This window comes from Mustela nigripes, chromosome 11, assembly GCF_022355385.1.
Source record: "Mustela nigripes isolate SB6536 chromosome 11, MUSNIG.SB6536, whole genome shotgun sequence".
In the NCBI taxonomy this organism is placed as follows: domain Eukaryota; kingdom Metazoa; phylum Chordata; class Mammalia; order Carnivora; family Mustelidae; genus Mustela; species Mustela nigripes.
In genome coordinates, this window is record NC_081567.1 from 294,297 (window position 1) to 314,484 (window position 20,188).

Genomic DNA, 20,188 nt, shown 5'->3' on the forward strand with positions numbered 1-20,188 from the left:
TATGTGTGCGAGCATGTGAGTGTGCCTGTGTGTGTTTGTGTGTGTGTGCATGCATGTATGTGTGCGGTCATACCTGTGTGTGCAAGCTTGTGGGCGTGCCTGTGTGTGGTCATACCTGTGTGCATGTGTGTATGTGTGCAAGCGTGTGAGTGTGCCTGTGTGTGTGTGAGCGATCATGCCTTGTGTGGGTGCATCCATGTGCGTGTCCCACACTTGCACATCACCAAGGGCGCTGAACCTGCCAGGCATGCAGAGAACGTGGAAATGGCTGGGGCCGGCAGGCAGGACTCAGACGAGACGGAGGAGGCCGCACGGCACAGAGCATCGTAACCGGGGCTGGGGCCACTGACCCAGGATGGAGACCTTGCTGAGAAATTCCTCATACATCTTGCGCTTTCTCAGTGTGCTGCCCTGTTTGGGAGAAATGAGAAGACAGAGAAGGTGGCTCTTCGTTCCTGAATCATTCTAGCATCTCCAAAGTTCCCCCAAATGACTCTCAACTCTTGAAAGGAAGCCCTTTGAGGATCCCACGTCTCGGAAGCCCCTCAAAGACCCCAGCCTGCACCTCCCCCCTCATCCAAGCAGCTGCACTCCTCCCCCACCTGTCATCGGCCAGCTGCAGGGACCTCATCCAGCCTGGGCCGGTGACCGGCCCACATAACGAGCAGTTGGCCGACCAGAGTCCTGCGCTCGGCTTTCCATGGGCTGAGGGCACGTGTCCCCAAGATAGGATGGAGAGAGCACTGTCTGAGCAGGCTCACAGCACCCCACCCCTCCCCCGGACACACATGTCTGGGGAGATGCTGGGGCAGGCTACAGAACCACGTGGTCATGCACTCTAGAGGGCGCAGCCAGCTACGGCGAGGTCTCTGAACCAGACACGCCTGACACTGGTCCCTGGGGAGAAAAGCCAACCAAACACTGGATGAATAAGACAAATCCAGCGAGAAGGGTCCCATTAGCCTTTATGTTAATTAGAAATTAGAATCCACTCCAAAAATTAGAATTTGAATGTGAAGGAGAAAAAGGCACCCTCTTCTTCAAGCATGCGTCCCAGTGAGCTGGTGGCCCAAGCAGACAAGGAGGAGGCCCAGCCTCCCAGCAGCCAGTGCCAGCCTGGTAGGAGAGAGCAATCTGGACTTCAACTCCTCACCCTGCTGCCCAGAGCATTTGCACAGTGTACACACTCTACAACTGGACATGGCAGCCCTGCCAATGAGCACTGGTAAGTACCACACATTCAGAAAACAGGGATGTGCAGCCCACCAGCAGCTGTATCCATCAATGGGAGCTGGAAGGTCACCTGCGATGTGAAAAGGATGGAGAGTCCAATGACCACAGACTAGACACCTGATGTGGCAAAAGGTGGGAGGAAGGATGGTAACAGCTTAAAAGAGCTCAGGCCAGGGCAGCGGAGGGGAGAGGGACTTCCAGATACTGGGGCCTGCCCAACCTTGTGAGAAAAGAGGTAGGCTCAGAGGGGCAAGTGACTACCTAGATGGGACCACAAGAGAAGGAATGAACCAAGACTGGGCTCCACATGCCCCAAAGCTTGGTGATGGCGGTGATGGTGGTGATGCGTATGGGGATGGTGATGATGGTGATGGTGATGATGGGGATGATGGTGGTGATGATGGGGATGATGGTGGTGATGATGGGGATGATGGTAATGAGTATGGGGAAGATGATGGTGAGGATGGTGATGATGGTGACGATGGTGAGGATGATGGTGGTAGCAGTGATGGTCCTTTCTGAGCACAGTGGAGGAGGGCTGACAGGAAGGATCAACACACTCCCATTCTAACTCCAGATCACCCATAATCCACCCTCTCCCCAACTTTTAGTGCAATCTAATCCTCTCTGGGCTTCAGTTTTCCCATCAGGAGAAGGGACATCAGTGCCATGTTCTTTGTATCTTTGACCTAGACTTTGACCTGCCCACCTTCCTCCAGACTCCCCACCGCTGCTTGGCTGTGTCATCCCCACCTTGGTCCAGCAAGCTCCTTGTCTGCTTCCCACTGAGACACAGAGGAAGGGGGCTACCAGGCTCTGGGTGGACTCCCAGCATTCACACACCCAGCAGGAGACTCCCCTTGGACGCTCTGTGCCAAAGAGACTGGTGTGTGACTCCTGCTTCATGGGTATGGGGTGGCCTGAGGCTTCCATTTTTCAGGGAGTGGGCACCCCACACCTGACCCAGGATGGACGGGCAGGGAGGCCACAGGCAGTGCTTCCCCACCCCCACCTTGCTCCCGATGGGAACACAGAGCCCGGCCTGCTCAGTGCCCTCACTGAGCTCCATCCATCCTTCTACACCACACGGAGCTACAAAGGGAAGAGAAGGGATGTTCCAGGGAAGCTTCTGGCTCAGACGCCCTGGGATCCCTATCGCCTGAATGCACAGGGAGGGGCGCTCTCCCCGGAGACACTCCTGGCCAGTCCCCTTGCCCAGTCTCCCTCTTGGCAAGTCCCAGTTTGGTGCCAAGTGAATGCACGGTGGGTCCACTTTGCATGACGGATACGTCCAAATCCACCCAAACCCAGGACGGATGCAAACACGGGTACTGTCCTGCGGGACACTCCCTTCTGGGTCTGCCAGCACTGTCATTTTCTTTGCCGAGACACAGACACTCTGCAGCCTCCCAGCACATTCATGGCTATTCTTAGCCCACTGGGATCCAGAATTAAGACAGAGGAAGTGCCGGGTGCCACCATGGTTTGGGAACTTCCCTGAATACAAGGTTGCAGCCACAAAAATCCCACAGCCGAGAAGGACTCGGCACCGGAGACAGTGAGAATCAATGGCTTATGCAACACAGGGCCAGGTGCACGCAGGAGGGATCACGGGGTGGACAGACGGAGGCTGCTGGGCCCTTACCCAAACCTGCCCCTGCGGGTGGGAGGGAGGGGTGCAGGTGCCTCAGGGCGCCCCACCCACCCCGCTCTCAGCCTCTTCTGGAGAAGACAGGACTTAGTGGGTTGAAGATGAAGAGGAGCTCAGCTCTCTCTTGCTGTATCCATGGACCTAGAAGACCCCGTCACTGAGTGCGTGGATGATAGGGTCCTCATGCACACCAAATCTGATCGGTTGCCTGCAAGACCGCACTGAATTCTCCCGCGGTGGGGTAAAGGGACCAGGATGGGCAGGGGCGCCAATGTTCCCAAGAGAAGGAGCAGCCCGAGCATGACCCCATCTGCAGGCTCCTGCCTGACTGCACTCTGGGGCTGTTTTAAACCACTTGAGGACTGTCCCCAGACCTCCCCCAGAGCATTCCTGCATCACAGCCCCTCCCTGGAAGCTGCACTGTCCAGACGGGTCTCAGGGAGACAGTCAAGTCCCAGAGAGCATGTGGGGGAAGCCAAAGGTCTCTCAGCCGGAGCTCGCCCCGGTCTCCTCCCTCTGGGCCTGTCAGCACCCTGCCTGAGGCCCAGGCTCTGTGGGACTTGGGTCTGAGCAGAAACCATCTGCAGGTGAGCCTAGGTGGCTGAGGAGTGAGGCTCCCCAAAGGCCAGGTGCTCAGCTCCAGTGGCCTCAGCCTGGCAACGGGGGAGGGATGGAGAACCTGGACCGAGCAGGGATGTACACGGACCAGTGTGGCTGGCCCAGGGCCTTCTGGCTTCCTAGCTGCTCCCAGGGTAGGATGGTTTCCAGCCTCTCCAGGATAGCCCCCAATTGGCTGCAGGAGCTCCTTTGCTCAAACCCCTGCTGGGCTCCCCTGACACACTCAGGTGTGAGCTGAGGGCTCTGTGTGAGCTGTACCCCACAACGGGACCCTTGCATCCCCATCCACGGGGGTCTGCCTGCTGCTCCACGAGAATCCAAGCTCATGCCACAGGGCCTTTGCCCAGACACTCTTTTCCTGGACATGTTGTTTCCTTGCTCAGAGGCCTCTGCTCCAACCCCACCTTATCCCAGGAGGGGTTCTTTTGGGCCTTTCTCTAAAACAGCAGCCTCTCCCCACTTCATAGTCTCCTCACCCCCTTCTCTGCTGTAATTACCTCCATGGAACTGTGGCCACCTGAACTACCCGTTTGTTCCCTGACTCCTCTGCTAACATGTTGGCTTCCCAAGGGTGGGTGCTGCCTCCATGAGGCTCCCTGATGCATCTCAGCACTGAGAGCACTGCCCGGCAGGTGGTGCTTTTGGGAGGAGTCCTGAGTGGGCAAGGGAAGAGCCTGCCTCCTTCCCTGGGGAGGACCTCTCCATCCACAGCTCACTGTGCCACCTGACCACCTACACAGCCAAGAGTGGATGTGACCGAATGGGAGAGAAAACCTAAAATGAAAGAGGCATGAGGACATCTGGGGCCAGGCAGGCCGGCCCCGCTGTGCTGGGGCCCCAGACAGCCAGGGTCCCGGCATCTCTTGGCTCCACCACCTTGATGAATGGGTTCCAGCCTCAGAGTCATCTCATGGTCCAGAAGAGAAGCTGGAGCTCCAGCCATCACAACCTCATTCCAGACAGCTAAAAGCAGATAGGGAGGGCAAGGAGGCTCCCCAGCTGCCTACCTCATAAGAAGTTTCCAGACTCCATCCCACATTTCTCACCCACCCTGTCAGCCCTTAGCTATCCCCCCACTTGGACAAAGCCAGTATTCCCATGACAGGACTGGCTGTGGATATGTGCCAGGAAGCCACTCACCATGAGGATACGCCGGTAGCTGTCCCGGTCGATGCCCCAGAGCTTGAGATCTGTCTTGGCCTTCACGGTTGCTGCCCTGGGGGTGCCGTAAATGAGCGCCAACTCCCCAAAGCTGCCCCCTTCGCTGATGCTGGTCACCCACTCTCCATTCACATACACCTTCAGGGGACACAGCGAGAACGGTCAGAAAGGTCATGGGGGGCATGTGGGGTCACTGTGGCCCGTCCCACCCTGAGAGCCCTCTCTGAGCCCACCAGAGCGGGCCCGGTAAAAAAGGGATGTGCGGCCGCAGCCCCCAGGCTCACTAGCCCATGGGCACAGCTTCCCGTCCCCTGCCCAGGCTGTCCTGGGTCTCTGTTGACCGTGCTGCCTGCCTCACCCACAACACTGTGCAGAGCTGCTGCTGCACGGGCATGCCAGTGGCCTCTGCATCCCCGCTCTCTACCGACCATGAGACGGGCCTGGATGGCAGGCGGATGTATGGTCCAGGGCTCCCATCTGTGCAGAAGCCCTGCCCACTTCCCTGGCCAGCCTCGGGTCCTCATCAGCCTTGGAGGGATCTCCAGCCCATTTCCCCAGCCACACACGGTGACTCAGACTCTGTACTTCCCTGGACTATGGGGTCTGGGCTGGGCTCTGCGCCCATACAGACCCGTGCTCATGGGGCCTCCCTCCTGGGGCCATGGTGCCCGGCTCCCAGGGCCTGGGGTCGGCGGGAACGCTGCCGGGGCGCCGATGAGGCCTGGCTGAGAGGGGTCCTTTCAGGCTGTGTGGGTGACCGGACACAGTGCGGCCACTATGCATTGACCCTGTGCGTCCCATATCGTGCAAGAATGGTGCAGATTGTTTATTATGCACTGCCAATGCAGATCCCGTTGCTGTAAATTGACACAACGCAGCTTTATTCCCCGGCGTGTCCGTGAGCCCAAAGAATAGTGCCCATTGCACGTTGGGTGCACGTCGGGGAAGAACGGGTTGCCGTGAGTCATGGGCGCGATTCTTACTGGAATCAATGAGTCATTATCTGGGCAATAACCGAGGCACAGAGCCGCGTATCCGCAGGAAAACGGCACGCCGATGATAACGCAAGCTAGGGGCTGGGGAGCCGGCCGGCCAAGAAGCTGGGTGGGCAGGAGACCATGGACACACAGAGGTGAAGTCGTCCTCAAGGGCCCATGCACGTGTCCCCGGAAACCTCAGCAGTCTGCCAGAGCACGGAGTGCCTGCCCCTGGGCTGTGCTCTCTGTCTCCCACTGGGAGCCTGGCTGCTGGGTCCCTCGCCACGAGGCCCCGGAGGAACAGGACCCTGTTCCGTCCCTCCCATGAGGCAGGGACGCCTGTCCCAGGAGTTTTAGGACCACAGACAATACCCTCTAGGAGCTGCGAACTGAGTCTGCTCCAAGGGGCAGAGGGCCCGTGGGGACGGGGGCAGGGACAACTTCTTGAGGGTCCTGGCAACCCGGCCCCCAGTCGGCCCTCCCCGTACTCTGCTTCCTGTGAAGTCCTGCCCACGGAGGTCTGACTCACAAACACCCACATGCCTGGATCCAGCTCTGCATCTCGGTGACGCGGCCCTGCTCCCCCGGGACCCCTCAGGTGACAGGTTCCCTCCAGCAAGCACGGCTCCGCAAGAAGGAACCATGGCGTGCATCCTTCTGTGGCTCCAGGTTCGAGCTGTTGGGTTTGGTGCTCTGTTTTTCACAGCCAGAGCAGGCACCCATGCGGTGAGGGACGCACATTCCCTGCAACTTCACCAGGGTGAAAGCCAGGCCCTTGTGTGTGCACAGGTGTTGCAAACACTGTCCCCAACAGCTGAACTCAAGGGCGCCCCCCAACCAGTGCACAGGGCACGTCTTCCCAGGGGCCTCTTCAAGTCGGGTGGCAACAGAAACTCGGGAATGTGGGTCTGTGTGAGGAAACTGCCTGACACAGTGGCTGGGGGTGCGGGGGGTCTCCCCCTCCCACCTGAGGGGGCTCAGAAGGCACCACTGCAACCAGCTGCATGGTGGGGGCAGATGCCCATGAGCAAAAGAGCACACGCACCAGGGGACAGAGAAAGGGGGCTCAGCAGAGCAGGACAGGACCCAGGGAACTCAGGGGACCTGTGCGTCACTGCCAAAGGCCGCCGGGGACCCCCTTCCTGCCCAGAAGCCCAGGCCTCGGAGAACTCCCTGTGAGGCGTCAGAGAAAACCATTGTGTGGAGCCCCAGACGGGCCCAGGACCACACTGCGGGTTGCCCCACAGAGCACAAAGGGGCCATCCTTCTCGGGACACTGGTCTCTGTCACCGCAGCCAGTGCAGCCCTGGGCCCCACCCCAGCTGGCGTTCAAAGGGGCTACTTCTTGCTTTGTTTCATTTTTTGTTTCTTCTTCTTCTTCTAGAAGAAAAATGGTGGGAGGCCCCACTGGGCTACACTTGTGGTCCCACCACTGACAGCGACTTCTCTGGCTGAACCCAGAGCTCCCACCCGGCCTTCTGCATTCCTGCATTCATCCATCCATCTGCCCATCGCCCCCCAGTGTGGACTGAGCGCCCCTCTGTGTCCCGCATGTTCTAAGTGCTGGCGGTCAGCAGGGAAAGGCAGGTGGGTTCCTGTCCACAGGGACTCACCCACCAGCTGGGAGAAAGTCTGCAGGTGAACGATCGTACGAACACCCGTTCATCATGGAGCACGCTCCAGGCGTGGCAAGAACAGGAGGCACAGCGTTCAGAAGGACCATGCAGTGACTGTGCGTAGAGGGCTCTCCATGAAGGAGAACGTGAGCCAGGTTCTGAGCATCAGGGCCAGCATGAGATGTGGGAGAAGGGCAATTGAGGCTGAGGACAGGATGTGCAAAGGCCCCGGGGCCACAGTAAAATGGAGGGCACTAGATGCGGCATGACCAAGCAAGGAGAGATGCCCAGCGGGTGGGAGTCGTGGTAGGGGAGGGAAGGGCTGGGATGTTATTCTAGAAGCAAAGCCACAGAAGTTTGCAGCACGATACCGGGTTGCACTGTGACGCTCCTTCTGGTGGAGTGTGGAGAACAGCATGGGGGGGGCTGCCGGAGGGCAGCAGGAGGGAGCGGGGAGTCACTCCACAGGTGGCTATAGCTGGTGGGCCCAGCAGTCCCACTGGCTGGGTCAGAGCCTAGGGCCAAGGCCCAGGGACCGGCGTGGCCCCAGGTGGCTAGTGACGTGGCCCACACCAGACACGCTGCTTCTGCTCCACGCAGAAGTGGCAGGAAGTGGAGGGTGATGGGACGGAAGGCACAAGGTCCTGCTCAGTCAAGTCCCGAGCTGTGACCCTGGCATCTGGAGCCTCAGGCACAGATGGGGGCTGAGGGCATGCTGCCCCCTTGCTCCGCTGCCTGCCCTCCCTGACCTGCGCATCTCGGGGCAGCGCTCTGCTCCCCAGGAAACAAAGATGGACCAGCGGAAAGCATCTGGGCCGTGGCGACAGAACACCAGGGCCCAGGGTTCTCCAAGGGGCCGTGGTTTGCATACTGGCCAAACCTTTGTTCTGCCCTCACAGATGATGAGAAAAGCCAACGGCCTGTCTCCTCCCACCTCCCAGGCTCCTGCCTCGAGCAGCGGGTGCATCCCTGTGGCGAGCAGGCACCTGGGTCCTGGGCCCTCAGCCGGCTGCCCACAGCGGCCTGAAGGGAGCAGAAGCTCTGCCTCCAGGTGCTGCTTTTCCCACCACAGTCCCTCAGCTCAATGGAGGCCAGGGGGTGCTCAGTTGACTGCTCACAGAGCAACCCCCCCCACCCCGCCCTGCACAGGTGTCGTCCCAAAGCTCCCGTCTGCCGGGCCGTGTGGGCTCCGTCTCCGTTAGGGTTCCCCCCAGGGGAGCCCCGAAGCCGTCTGGGTGCACGGCCCTCCTCCTGCCCTCTCCCATGCCAACCGCACTCAAGAGCTCTCAGGGAGGTATTATGGGGGGATCCTGAGCGCCCCTCCTGAACATGGAGCAGGAGTGAGGTTTGTATGAACGTCACCACCAGTGACTGATGGGGCCTCTGAGGTCCCTCCCCATCAGTGGGCTGGGCTGCCGGGGCCTCAGCAGAGAATGGAAAGGGCATCCCCAGACGCGCTCTGTGGAGAAATGGGTTGGAATACCCCAAGATACTGCAGAAAAGCTTCAGAGCTGGGCCCGGGTGAACCAATGACGAATGATGGAGACCACTGTCCCAGCACAGCAAGGCCAGACACCTGTGCCCGTAACAGCGAGATGCGTGACGGCCAAGGGGTGGGAGCAATGCAGGTCTCCCCTGATATGAACAGAGGCACAGTGGGATCTGTCCACACGACAGCCTTAGAGGGAAACCGGACCTCTGCCCCCATGGGGGACAAGCCCTGAGAACACGACCCAGACACAGGACACGCAAGGGGACCCCACGCACACGAGGTCCCAGAGTCATCAGACTCACAGACACAGAGAGCAGATGGTGCGGCTAGGGTTGTGGGAGAGGTTGGGGGTTCTGCGCGCCACAGGGACAGGGTCTCCGTGGGGGCAGTGGAACATTCTGGAGCCAGACGGGGGGACGGCTGCACAGCAGCGTGGATATGCTTGGTGCCCTTGAACTGGGCACTGAGAAGTGGTGAAGATGGCAAATTTTGTTTTAGCAATTTAAAAAAAAAAAAAAACCAACAACCAGAGCTCCAGGCAAACACTGAACGACTGACAGTGACCCATGGAACCAGACAGCCGCCTCCTGGGCAGCCCGGTCCCAGGGATGCAGCTCAGAGGTCTCACACCGCCTCAGAGGCTGGGAACCAGATGGGGCAGCAGCCGGAGGGCGGGAGGGTCCCAGCACAAAGGAGGGTCCGAAAATAGTGAAGGCCTCGCAGGATTAGGGAGGAGCCAGGCCTCAGACAGAACTACGTTCCTGAGCCCTAAAATCGGCAGCTGAGTATCCTTTTAAGTAGAAATGCTATGTTCCACGAATAAAACAAATTGGAAGATATTTTTATACTTAGAAAAATGGATTATAGCTCTTGGCAACACACATGCTGCGGTGTCTCTCTGGAAAACCATAATTTAAACTGAACCTAGCGCTTTTGGCACGGGTCACCTGGCCGTTCCCCTCGGGCGCCTCTGGTCAGAGGGCAGCGTCCACCCTGCAGAAGGGGAGGGGGCACTCACGATGCCCAGCCCCGAGCCTGGCCAGGCAGAGGACCACGGTGGGGTCCAGGGGAACCTGCCTCCTGTGGGGCATCGGCACTTAGTGTCTCCCCTCTGCCCCCCAGCGAGACCATTATCCCTGAGGCCTAAGAACCGGGCTCAGCAGCCTTGACACCATCCTGGGCACGACCCTGGGCCAGGTCAGACAGGTCACTCCACTCTGTCCTGGAAGGCGCTCGAGGCCTCAGAGCATCTGGGACGATTTCACACCGCGAGCAGTAATAACAGTCATTATTATAATACATACCCCATAACTCACCCCGGCTAGCCAACATGCCACTTTTTCATCCCAGATTCCTGACTGAGCTCTTTTGATTCCCTTAAATGTGGCCTTCACCCACACGGCTGCACTGCCCAGAGTGTCCCACATCACAGGAGGGCTCCCTGCCCGCCAGCCAGCCAGGAACCCGGACGGGCTGGCAGGGGACCCCGAGGGGCATCACAGGGCGGCCCCACAGGTCACTGCCTGTCCCTTCAAGGGCTGGCTGGCCCAAATTTGAGACTAGAGCCGGACGCAGACGTCCACCCACGGGGCCCGGACATCCTGGCTCAGGCAAGCCCAGTCCGGCGAGCACCTTAAAGCCGCCTTTGTACCTGAGCCTCTGAGCCTAGTGCTGGGAGGCTGGACCTGCCAAGACATCATATTTGGAGAGTTCTGGTTGCAAGAAGGTGACCTCACTCTTCCCACTCCCCAGACTGCTTCCATGGGTCCCCCGCCTCAAGAAAAGCCAGCTACGGCTCCTGGCACGGCATGAGGTAGCTGGCACACTGAGCCTGGGGATGGCTGGTCAGCCCCTGTCCCATCCCAAGGGGGCCCTGGGGCCAGGCTCTGGGACCTCCCTTGGGCGGCGGGCAGGGTGTCCTGCCAGGATGAGCAGGCCAAGCCAGCCACCTCCCTGTCAGTCACATCCTACCTTTGTGGTGCAGGGGGAGATGTGCAGGGACCGAGATCCCCCAGGCCCAGAGGGGACCCATGTGCAACCACAGACTGAGCCAAGTCATGGAAGGAGGCTGCTCTGGCCAGAGAGAGAGCCATGAGCCAGATGCATAGGCCGAGGAGGGATGACAGAGGGAGGCAATGGAGGACAGGAGGGGGCGGTGGGGGCCCCGCAGAGGCAGCAAGGCGCCCATGGATCACAGACAGTGAGAGAACACCGTGGGCTCAGACCCAACCCGTGGCCTCGCAAAGGGCTTGGGCCTCATTCGAAGAGAAGCCCGTTGGAGGGCTTTACCGGAGACCGGAGCACTCAGGTGCAGTCGGCGAGGACCTACGTGGACGGCAGCCTGCGGGCCCAGGGAGGGATGCCCTCAGCCCTCGGCCAGGGCCCCGCATGGAGCTGGGGACACGCGGATACAGGAGCGGGCCTCCCCCACGGGGAGCAGGTCCACACCGCGTGTCCCTCAGCCCGTGACCGGCGAAGTGGACAGAGCAGGGTGAACAGGAACAGGAAGGAACGCTGTTCTGCCAGACGGTGGGGCTCCAGGTCATGTGGGCAGGACAGCCATCGTCCTGGCCTCTGCGTCCATAAACTGCTCCCTCCTGCCCATTTGCCAAGGCCCTGATGCCCACGGCGGGGGAGGAGGCCCACATCTGCAGCCGCTGCCTTGGGCAGGGTCCAGCCGAGCTGCAAGGACCCCCGCCCACAGGTGCAGGCCCCACCTCCTGCCATTTAGATGAGACACGCTCCCTCACTGAGCCTGCCGCGGACAGAGGCGCGACCTTCCAGAGCGGGTAAGGGACACTCACGTCTACTTCTCCTTGGTCAATCACATAGAAGTTATCCCCTTCGTCCCCTGGAATGAAAGAAAGCAGAGGCTGTAGACACTGTGGAGGGGACCGCGTATGGCACTCATGGCCTCCCCGGGCGCAGTACCTCACTTCCCGGAGGCCATGCAACTCTGCGTCCCACCGGTTTTCCCTTGTTTAAAAATAAAGCTTATTACAAAGACCACCCACGGACACAGTATGCGGCCGGCACATGGTCCCCCGTGGCGCAGTCACCCATGTCTCACGTGAGGTGTTTGACTCTTTTTTTTTTTTTTTTAAAGATTTTATTTATTTATTTGACAGAGATCACAAGTAGGCAGAGAGACAGGCAGAGAGAGAGGGGGAAGCAGGCTCCCTGCTGAGCAGAGAGCCCGATGCGGGGCTCGATCCCAGGACCCTGGGATCATGACCTGAGCTGAAGGCAGAGGCTTAACCCACTGAGCCACCCAGGTGCTCCTGTTTGACTCTTTTAATGGGCGTGCTAAGTGACATGCTCTGTCTCATTAGTGACCTTCCTCAAGTGCGGACAACGGGTTTTGTGTTCACCCCCAGGCACGGCCATGGCCCACGGCCCCAGCGCTCTGGCTCAGAGAAGCAGGAGACCTACCTTGCTGTATGACGGTCTCCCCAGCGATGTGCGTGACAGGGAACATGGCATCGAAGATGTCACTGGAAGAGAAAACACACCATGTGTCAGAGCCGAAGTGACGGGGGGGGGGGGCGCACGCAAGGACCTCACGGCATCTCCTCCCATGGAGTGAAGGGCTTGGCTCCCCACATGGGGACAGAAAGGGTCTGTCAAAAATGGAATCACACCGGACACATTGCTCTGGACACAAAAAACATAACACACCCCCTCTCCCAGCGGCAAACACCATCCTATGAAAACACTATCTTTTGCAAGCTACCCAAGGGGAGACGCTTCCCCTCAAGCAGCGTCCTGAGACCCCAGATACAGAATGACATGTTAGACACACAGAAGCTGGAGAGCCTGACTCCAGTGGTGCCAGCAGGCAGCTGGGCCATTTAATTTCCCAACTATGGCGGTGGAATGGGCCAAACAGGCAGGACACGGACAGTGGGGAGGGGGAGTGTGCCCACTGGGGACTCTGTCTCTGTTGACCGCAAGGAGAATGCAGTGTCAGGGGCCAGGCTCTTGCTCCTAAAATGCACAGCGGCCTTCAAGAGACAGCACCCCATCCCCCACAGGTTCCCGACGGACAAGCGGGCAGCTGGGGCCTTTCTGGGGCAGAGCTCAGGGCGGCCTGCCTCCTCCCACCAGAAGAGTCTCAGAGACCTTCGCCCGTCTGCTCAGGCTAGTCCGACCTCAGGGGGGACTCATAGGCACTGAATCCGGGCTGGGCGCCCAGCCGCCAGGAGCAAACGTGGAATCAGATATGTGAGCCGCCTGGGCCCTGCTGTTCCCAGGGTCCAGGAAATGCTAACAAGTCTTTCTCAAAGTAGTAGCTCCCAGCCCCATCTCCTCCCCACTCGGCACAGACCTGGTGTCTGTCCCCTGGCCTGGGCGGCCCTTCTCAACCACACCTTCCCCGGGGGAGCAGACGGGTCTGGTCTGGTTTTCTGCATTTCTTCAAAACCACAGCATCAGGGATCTCAAAATGAGCAGATCGCTAAGAAATGATTTTTCAATTCCTACCTCACTGTTTAGAAACTTGCAGTGGTAATGGTAAAATATTTCCCCAGATGCCATTACCAGTGAAGCCAACCCTAGGACCCAGCACCACGCGCAGCCTGGTCAGGGGCTCTGCACGGCCATCAAGCCCCACGGTGGGCCCCAGCCCACTGCCTCCCGCACACACGGCCGGCGGGCTATGGCACACAGATGAACCTGTGAAAAGGCCTATGGCTATCATTCACACGGAGGTCCTGTTTCTTGATGTGTGCTTCCACGGAGAAATGCGGATGTGGTGAATCCCCTAGCGGCTGTCGTCCCTGGGCCTGACCCAGCCCCCCACTGACCACACAGGGTACGTTAAGAGCAACGGATCCCAATCTGTGAACAGCAAAGTCAGAGAGCCCCACTTCCTCTGGAAGAAGATAAGGCCCCAGCGCCCCCCAGTTCATCACCAAGGCTTGGACACAGGCAGCATATGGGACAGACGCTCGCGCTCCCGCTGGCTCGGCCCAACCCCCCAAGAGGCCCTCTCTTTCCCCATCTTGAGTCCTCAAACAAAACCCAATCCTTCCTGCTTCTTAGCACTTAATGGTATTCAAAGCCCCTGTTTGCTTCTGCTGGGAAAAGAAAACCGGTTTTCTATTCTAGTCTGGAAGTGACCTCTGGAAGGCTTTCCTGAAGCTGTCGCCCGCATCTCAGGGAGTCGGACACGTGGGTCCCACCGCCCCCGCCAGGATCCGGGACACTGGGCTTGGCACTCAGGCATCAGGGCTCTGCCAGGCCCGGGGACACAGAACTGTGAAGATGTTCCAGTCCTCACTCCGGGAGGCCCCAAGGATGGGACCAGCACTGGCCGAGCGCTCTTCATTTGTCCGCTTGCTCTGAGGTCAGACCCGCGGCTGTCTCATCCAGACGAGGAAACCAGAGACGCGAAGGGTCTCTGCCAAGGCCCACAGCTGGGAAGAGGTGAGGCCGGGCCGCCCTTCTGTCTTCCTGCGCAGGGCTCTGTGGGGCGCCCGGGGCTAAGCAAGGCCTCCAGGCATGGAAGGGGTGGTGTGTTTGGGGGCACAGGGCCTTCCAGGTCTCAGGTGGTGGGAGGTCCTGATGCCAACCCCAGGGAAGTCATCGGCCAGGGAGAGGTGCTGGTCATTGCTAGGAGGCAGAGCCCTCCAGTCCCAGAGGCAGCCCTGACAAAGAGGCTGCTCCCTGACCCCCCCCACTCAGCCCGATGGTGGGGTCCTCAGGCTCCCGGGTGGACCCAGGCCAGAGCAGGTGCTGCTCCCTTGATTGCAGGAAGCAGCTGAAGTGCCTGCTTGCCTTATCCCAGTGTCCCTATAGCCCCGTGGGCGCTTTTCACCAGAAACCCCCTACACTCCCAAGGTAGCCCAAGCAGCCGAGGGACCCTCAGCTTTGGACCAGGAGGGACGGGGCCAGGGGCATCACCTGTTAACTGTGCTTGAATTATAACTATCTATCGGTACTGTTGGGTTTTGTCCCTCCAGGTCAGGGGTTGGTTCTCTGCCCTGCTGTAGCACAGACACCTCTGCTTTCCGCTTCTGCCTACACAGCCCTTCCAGATTAAGGGTTTATGGGTGTAAAGTAGAGTAAATAGAAAAACCAGTGAAATCGACAGCACGGAAACGCAGCAAACTGCTTTGAGAATCGGCCTGCAGCATCGTAGGCTGGGCTTCCGTGCTCCCGCTTCATGCCATGAGGTCAGGCAGGCCCAGCGACCACCCCAGTGCTGAGGGGGCCACGGGCGTAATATTCCAAGATGATCTGCAACAGCCAGGACACGTACGGAAGCGCCCACGCCACCCTCAGGGGACAAGATCACAGGCACCGCTCAGGCCTCAGTAGCCTGTTCACGACAGGGAAAGGCCATCCACATCCACACAAGGCTCCTTCACAGCCCTCCTGCCTCCCTCCGTGCCGGCCGTCTGACTCACCATAGGTCTTTGGTATGATATGGTTGGAAGGACAGAGGTTGGATGGATGGATGGATGGATGGTGGTTGGACAGGTGGGAGGATGGGGACTGGGGAGTGGGGGGGTGTGGACTTTCTTGGCGTTAATCGATTGCTCCTCATTTTCTATTTCTTCACGTGCTAACGTGGGACCATTTTCAAAGTTAGTTCCCAACGTTTAAAGATTGACAGAGTTAGAAAAATCCAAATTTTGGGCTTTTCTTCGAAAAATAAAAGGAAGCTCTAGCAACATGGATCCTGCGCTCTCACAAAGCAAGACCTCAGCCCACTCCCCCACACTGGTCAGAGCACAAGCTCTCGGGTCTGCCACGATCCCCGGAAGGGCATGGATTCCCGACCCTCGGCCACATGTATGTGCCAAGCTGCCCGTGTGGCTCACGCTCTGGGCGTGGCAAGTGCCCATGTAGGACTTCTTCACAAGGGGGGGGGTCATCCTGATAGCAACCCAGGGACCTGCCGCCACTTGTAAACTTGCCTGGAGAGACCCAAGGGGCTGAATCTCTAAGGACTTAACTCATCTGTCTGTAGAATGGGCACAGCAGCTCGTCCGCCCTCCTAGAGCTCTGGGAGCCTAACCCAGGTACTGATGCTCGCGAAGCCTGGTCAGGAGCTTCAGCCAGCGTTTCTGCCACTTCCAGATCCCACACACATAGCAGCGGGGAGCCCTTTCTCCTAGTCCTGCAAAGACGGTCACGCAGATCTCAGGAACCCCTGGGAGTGAATGCGAATGAAGCCAGAAGGTCTTGGCCTGCCCTCATTTCTTGAAACGTCCTGTTTTGAAAGATGTGAGACTTTTGGATGCACAGGGGGACCTGGGGTCCAAGCAAGAAGCATGTCCTACCCCCAACTGGTGACGTCAGGAGAGCAGAGAGCCACATGGCTCAGATGCACCATGGTAGGTCTGCACAAAGTCATGCGTGTGTGTTGACGAGGACCAGAAAGAACAGAGACCACCCAGACTGCAGGAAACATGTCCAGTGCTCACGAGTGTGTTTTGCTGACTCCAGAATGACGCACGGATGGGGAAAGTGCCCCTGACATCAGTCCGTCCCCTCTAGAAGTAGGTCTGAAAGACCCAAACCTGCTGTTGTGCCCTGGGGAGAATCTCTCCCTGGCTATTTGGCTTGCGGGCCACTGTCACCAAAAGAAGGCAGCATCCTAGGCCTAAGACAACGCCCTAGGGTGCTGGGCACCACGGCAATGTCCTCTTGGACGCTGCAGGTCTCAGCAGGAGGGACAGAGCCAGCGCTCCAGACACAGTGGCCCTGGGTTGTGTGTAGGCGTCTCCACTGTTTGGGTGAAAGCTCACTGTTTTTCTCTACAGACTGCGAGTTTCTAAATAATTCTCTCTAAACAGTGATAACTCAGGCATCGCTGAGGACTGTGCTGAGATGTGAGGTCCCACCCACTTCTGCTGGAGCCCCAGGAACACGGTGTTTGTAAACCCCGGGGGGCCTCTGCCTCAGGGGCTGCCATGGTTTCTTAGGCACACAGGCCTGACTGGAGGGTCAAGCACCATCCATCCGTTGGGGCCACACTCAACTCTGATTCAGCCACCGGGAGACCATGGAGAACAAGACACATGCAGTGCCTGCCTCTAGAGACACCAGCAAAACAAGGGTAGATGGGGCCTTCTAGCCATTCAACAAACACAGAGGACCAGTATCCTTCCTGCCTCAGCCTGTGGCAAGAACATAGGTGAGAAAGACTAGCCCGGCTTGCCACCTGGCAAAGACTTCACAAGAGGTATCCGTGCCCCTGAGTGGACAGCCATCAGCAGGTGGCTCCTCGACCTGGGGGGTCCAGTAATGGTTTTTATGGCGTATCAACTAGAAACAGAGGACGGGCACCAAAGGCTCTGGGTCAGGCCCATGTCCCACATGTAACCAAGCTTGGCTGGAAATCTCATCACACTTCTGCACGACGGGCTCAGAAACAGGGCCTGGGAGCCAAGGAGAGAGGGAGTCACCTCTAAGGGCCCATCTCCTGAGACTCAGATGCTGGATCTTTCTTCAAGGAGTTCATGCTGGCAGCCAGGACCGGGCTTCCAGCTCTGGGTCAGGTTGAGGGGGGGCAGCAGTAGCGCAGAGAAAAGCCCGCCAGCAGCAACTCATCTGAGGTTCGGCCGGGGTCAGCATGGCCTCCCAGCAGGCTAGCCGGAGACAGTGGGCAAGCACGTTCGCCCCCCCATCCCGGACTCCTCGGGTGGGACACCTGAGGTGCACAGAGCTCCCCAGCCTGGTCTGTCTTCACCTCTTCCAAGAAATCCCTGGGACTCCTCCCCCTGCACACCAGTCAGGGCTCCTTGGCTCTCGTGCTCGTTTGCAGAATGGTTGGTCTGAGCCCCTTAGGAACGGGGATTAAGGTTCACTGTCCCGCAGCCCACAGCCAGGGCTTCTCCTGGGGGAACACAGGTCTCGGGAGGCCCACACTGCCCAGTGCTCTCCACAGTGCAGGGGGCCTTCCCAGCTGCTCATGGGAGTTTCCTGGACTCCAGACTGGCTGCACGTCCACACCCATAGGCCTCACTGCCCTCTCTGAGGGAGCACCGAGGGGGTCCAGGGGGGCTGTGCGGACATTGGTGCCCCGGCATGCCCAAGCCGTGAGAGGCCAAGTCTGGCAGCCGTAGGCCGCTCCCTGGGGAGCTGGAACATGTGGGCCATGTCTGGCACCTCCAAGGCCCCTGGGACTCCACACCTGGCACAGTGCAGGGAAACACACAGCTCCTGCCACGATGCAGCAGGTGGAGGGAAGGCCCAGCGCTGGGACCCTCAGTTCTCTGGAGCACAGCACAGAGAGGTATGAGGCTGCTGGGCTCTGTAGCCAGGAAGAGGGTCAAAATCCATCACACGCCTGCAGGGTGACCACAAGCCAAGCTGAGCCTCAGTTTCTCCATCTGTAAAATGACGCCATAGAGAGAAGCGAGCTCACAGGCACAGTGACTGGCAGAGGGCACAGTTACCTCACAGGGCGCCGAGGCTCCTCCAGTGGGGGTGGGTCCTGAGTCATCTCCTGCCCCAGACAACCCCTCCTTCTCCGACAGCTGGAGCACAGTGACCCCAGGTGGCCGGTTCCTCCCGGCTAGCGGCTGTGGAGGTTGGACAGCAAACCCAAAACACCCAGAATGCCCAGTCTACTGTGCAGAGTGCTGGGTGGTCTCTGGTTTGGGGCTATTACAAATAAAGCTGCTGGGATCATGATTCCAGGGTCCTGAGATCGAGTCCCCCGTCGGGGGTGGGGGGGTCCCTGCTCAGCGAGGAGTCTGCTTCTCCCTCTGCCTCCTCTGCTACTTCCCCTGCTTGTGCTCTCCCTCTCTCGGATAAATAAATCTTTAAAAAAAAGGAAGAAAGAAAGAAAGAAAGAAAGAAAGAAAGGAAGGAAGGAAGGAAGAAAGAAAGAAAGAAAAGAAAAATGGGAAAACTAACACGCAGGTGTTTATACGGCCTTGTGCCGCCACTGCTCTGGGACAAATGCCCGAGAGCGCCGCTGCTGGGTCACATGGCCAGCAGTTCAGGCCTGGTTTTCCAGGGTCTACCATCTGACATTTCCCGGAGCCATGACCCCGCTTCTCCGCATCCCCGCCAGCTCGCAGGGCCCTGCCTGCCGCTCCTCCCAGCGACCAGACAAGTGCGGCCCCTGGCATCCCGTGCACAAACTCCCGTCTCCTTAGACGCTGGTGGTCGGAGTATCTGTTCTTGCGTGTGTTCCCGTCTTCAGGGAAGGGTCTCCCCCCCGCCTTCTGCCCAATTTCTCAGCAGACGGATTCGTTTTGCATTGCTGACTTGGGGAGGTTCTCGAGTGCTCCTGACACCCAGCCTCATCTGGGCCGGTGGCTTGCAAGCGTGTCTTCCCTCCTCCCAGGGCCCTTCAAGGAGCAAATGCCTCCCCTGTGAGGAGGCTGGCCGACTGCTTTTCCTTTCACAGATCGCAGCCCTGATATTGAGGAACTCTGCTGCTCAGTCCTAGGGCCCAAAGATCTTCCCCTCCCAGTTTCACAGCCCTATGCTAAGTCTGTGATCCATTTTGAGTTAAATTCTGAATAAGATGGGAGATTTCGGTCGAGGCCCGCATTGAAAGCCAACCCTCCCCACCCCCTGCGTCCTCTCGTGTGGCTCCTCTGTGGTGCCCCTGGGGCTGTGCGTCTGCACCGACCAGCCTCCCCCCCATACTATCTCATACTCTGCCATGTTGTTTTCATGCTCCCAGGCTCTGAACCCTCCCATATCAGCTTTAGCATAAGCCTGAGCTTATCTACGTCAATCTGAAACACTGCTGAGATCTTGGGAGCAATTGCATTAAACCCACAGCTCAATCTGGGGACAAGTGACATCTTTACTATGCGGGGTCTTCTAACTCACGGACACGGTACATTTCTCCGTTTACTTGGGGCTCTCTGACTTGTTTCCTCAGCATTTTGTAATTTTCACTTCACACATCTTGCAAACGTGGAGTCTGGACCTAAGCTTTTCACTCAATTTAGAGTGACCATAACGACATTGCATTTTTCATCTCAGTTTGCACAAGGTTGTTGCTTGTATATGGGAACAGGTGATTTTTGCAAGCTGACCTTGCGTTCTTGATCAGACTGAACCTCCCGTCAGTGTCCTTAGGATCTCGCCTGTGCAGAACTCTTAAAGAAACCCCCATCGAATCTCCCGGACCTTATACCAGAGCTCCCAGCACATTCTAGGAAATGCACTGTTGTCACTGGAGCCCCAGCAGGGCCGCGCCTTTCATTTTGCCTCTAGTTTGCTTTAACTGGACACAGTGGTGAACTCAGGGGTGCCTGACGGCAGCACAACGGAAGGCCCTGTAATGACCCCAAGGCTGGAAAACGCAGTCACAGCTTCTGTGCATGGAAGGCAGCGCCCTCACATCACAAGGACCACGTGGATGGACATCAGGGTGCTGTGTGTGTTTACATATACTGTCTCCTTCATATGCCATGGCAGGCTCTGCGATGTTGCCACACGGCCCCCAGACAGCAGACAG

General features: G+C 58.6%; 1 protein-coding gene across 2 annotated transcripts in view; it reads right to left on the reverse strand.

Annotated features, from left to right (window-relative positions):
* PRKAR1B (protein kinase cAMP-dependent type I regulatory subunit beta) overlaps positions 1–20,188 on the reverse strand; it is a 66,705-nt gene that overhangs the window by 20,278 nt on the left and 26,239 nt on the right. For both annotated transcript variants that reach the window (XM_059414252.1, XM_059414251.1), the window contains exons 5-8: positions 12,181–12,242; positions 11,553–11,599; positions 4,643–4,801; positions 351–411 (exon numbers count right to left, since the gene is read on the reverse strand). In XM_059414252.1, coding sequence (XP_059270235.1) covers positions 351–411; positions 4,643–4,801; positions 11,553–11,599; positions 12,181–12,242 — 329 coding nt within the window. The remainder of the gene's footprint in view (positions 1–350; positions 412–4,642; positions 4,802–11,552; positions 11,600–12,180; positions 12,243–20,188) is intronic.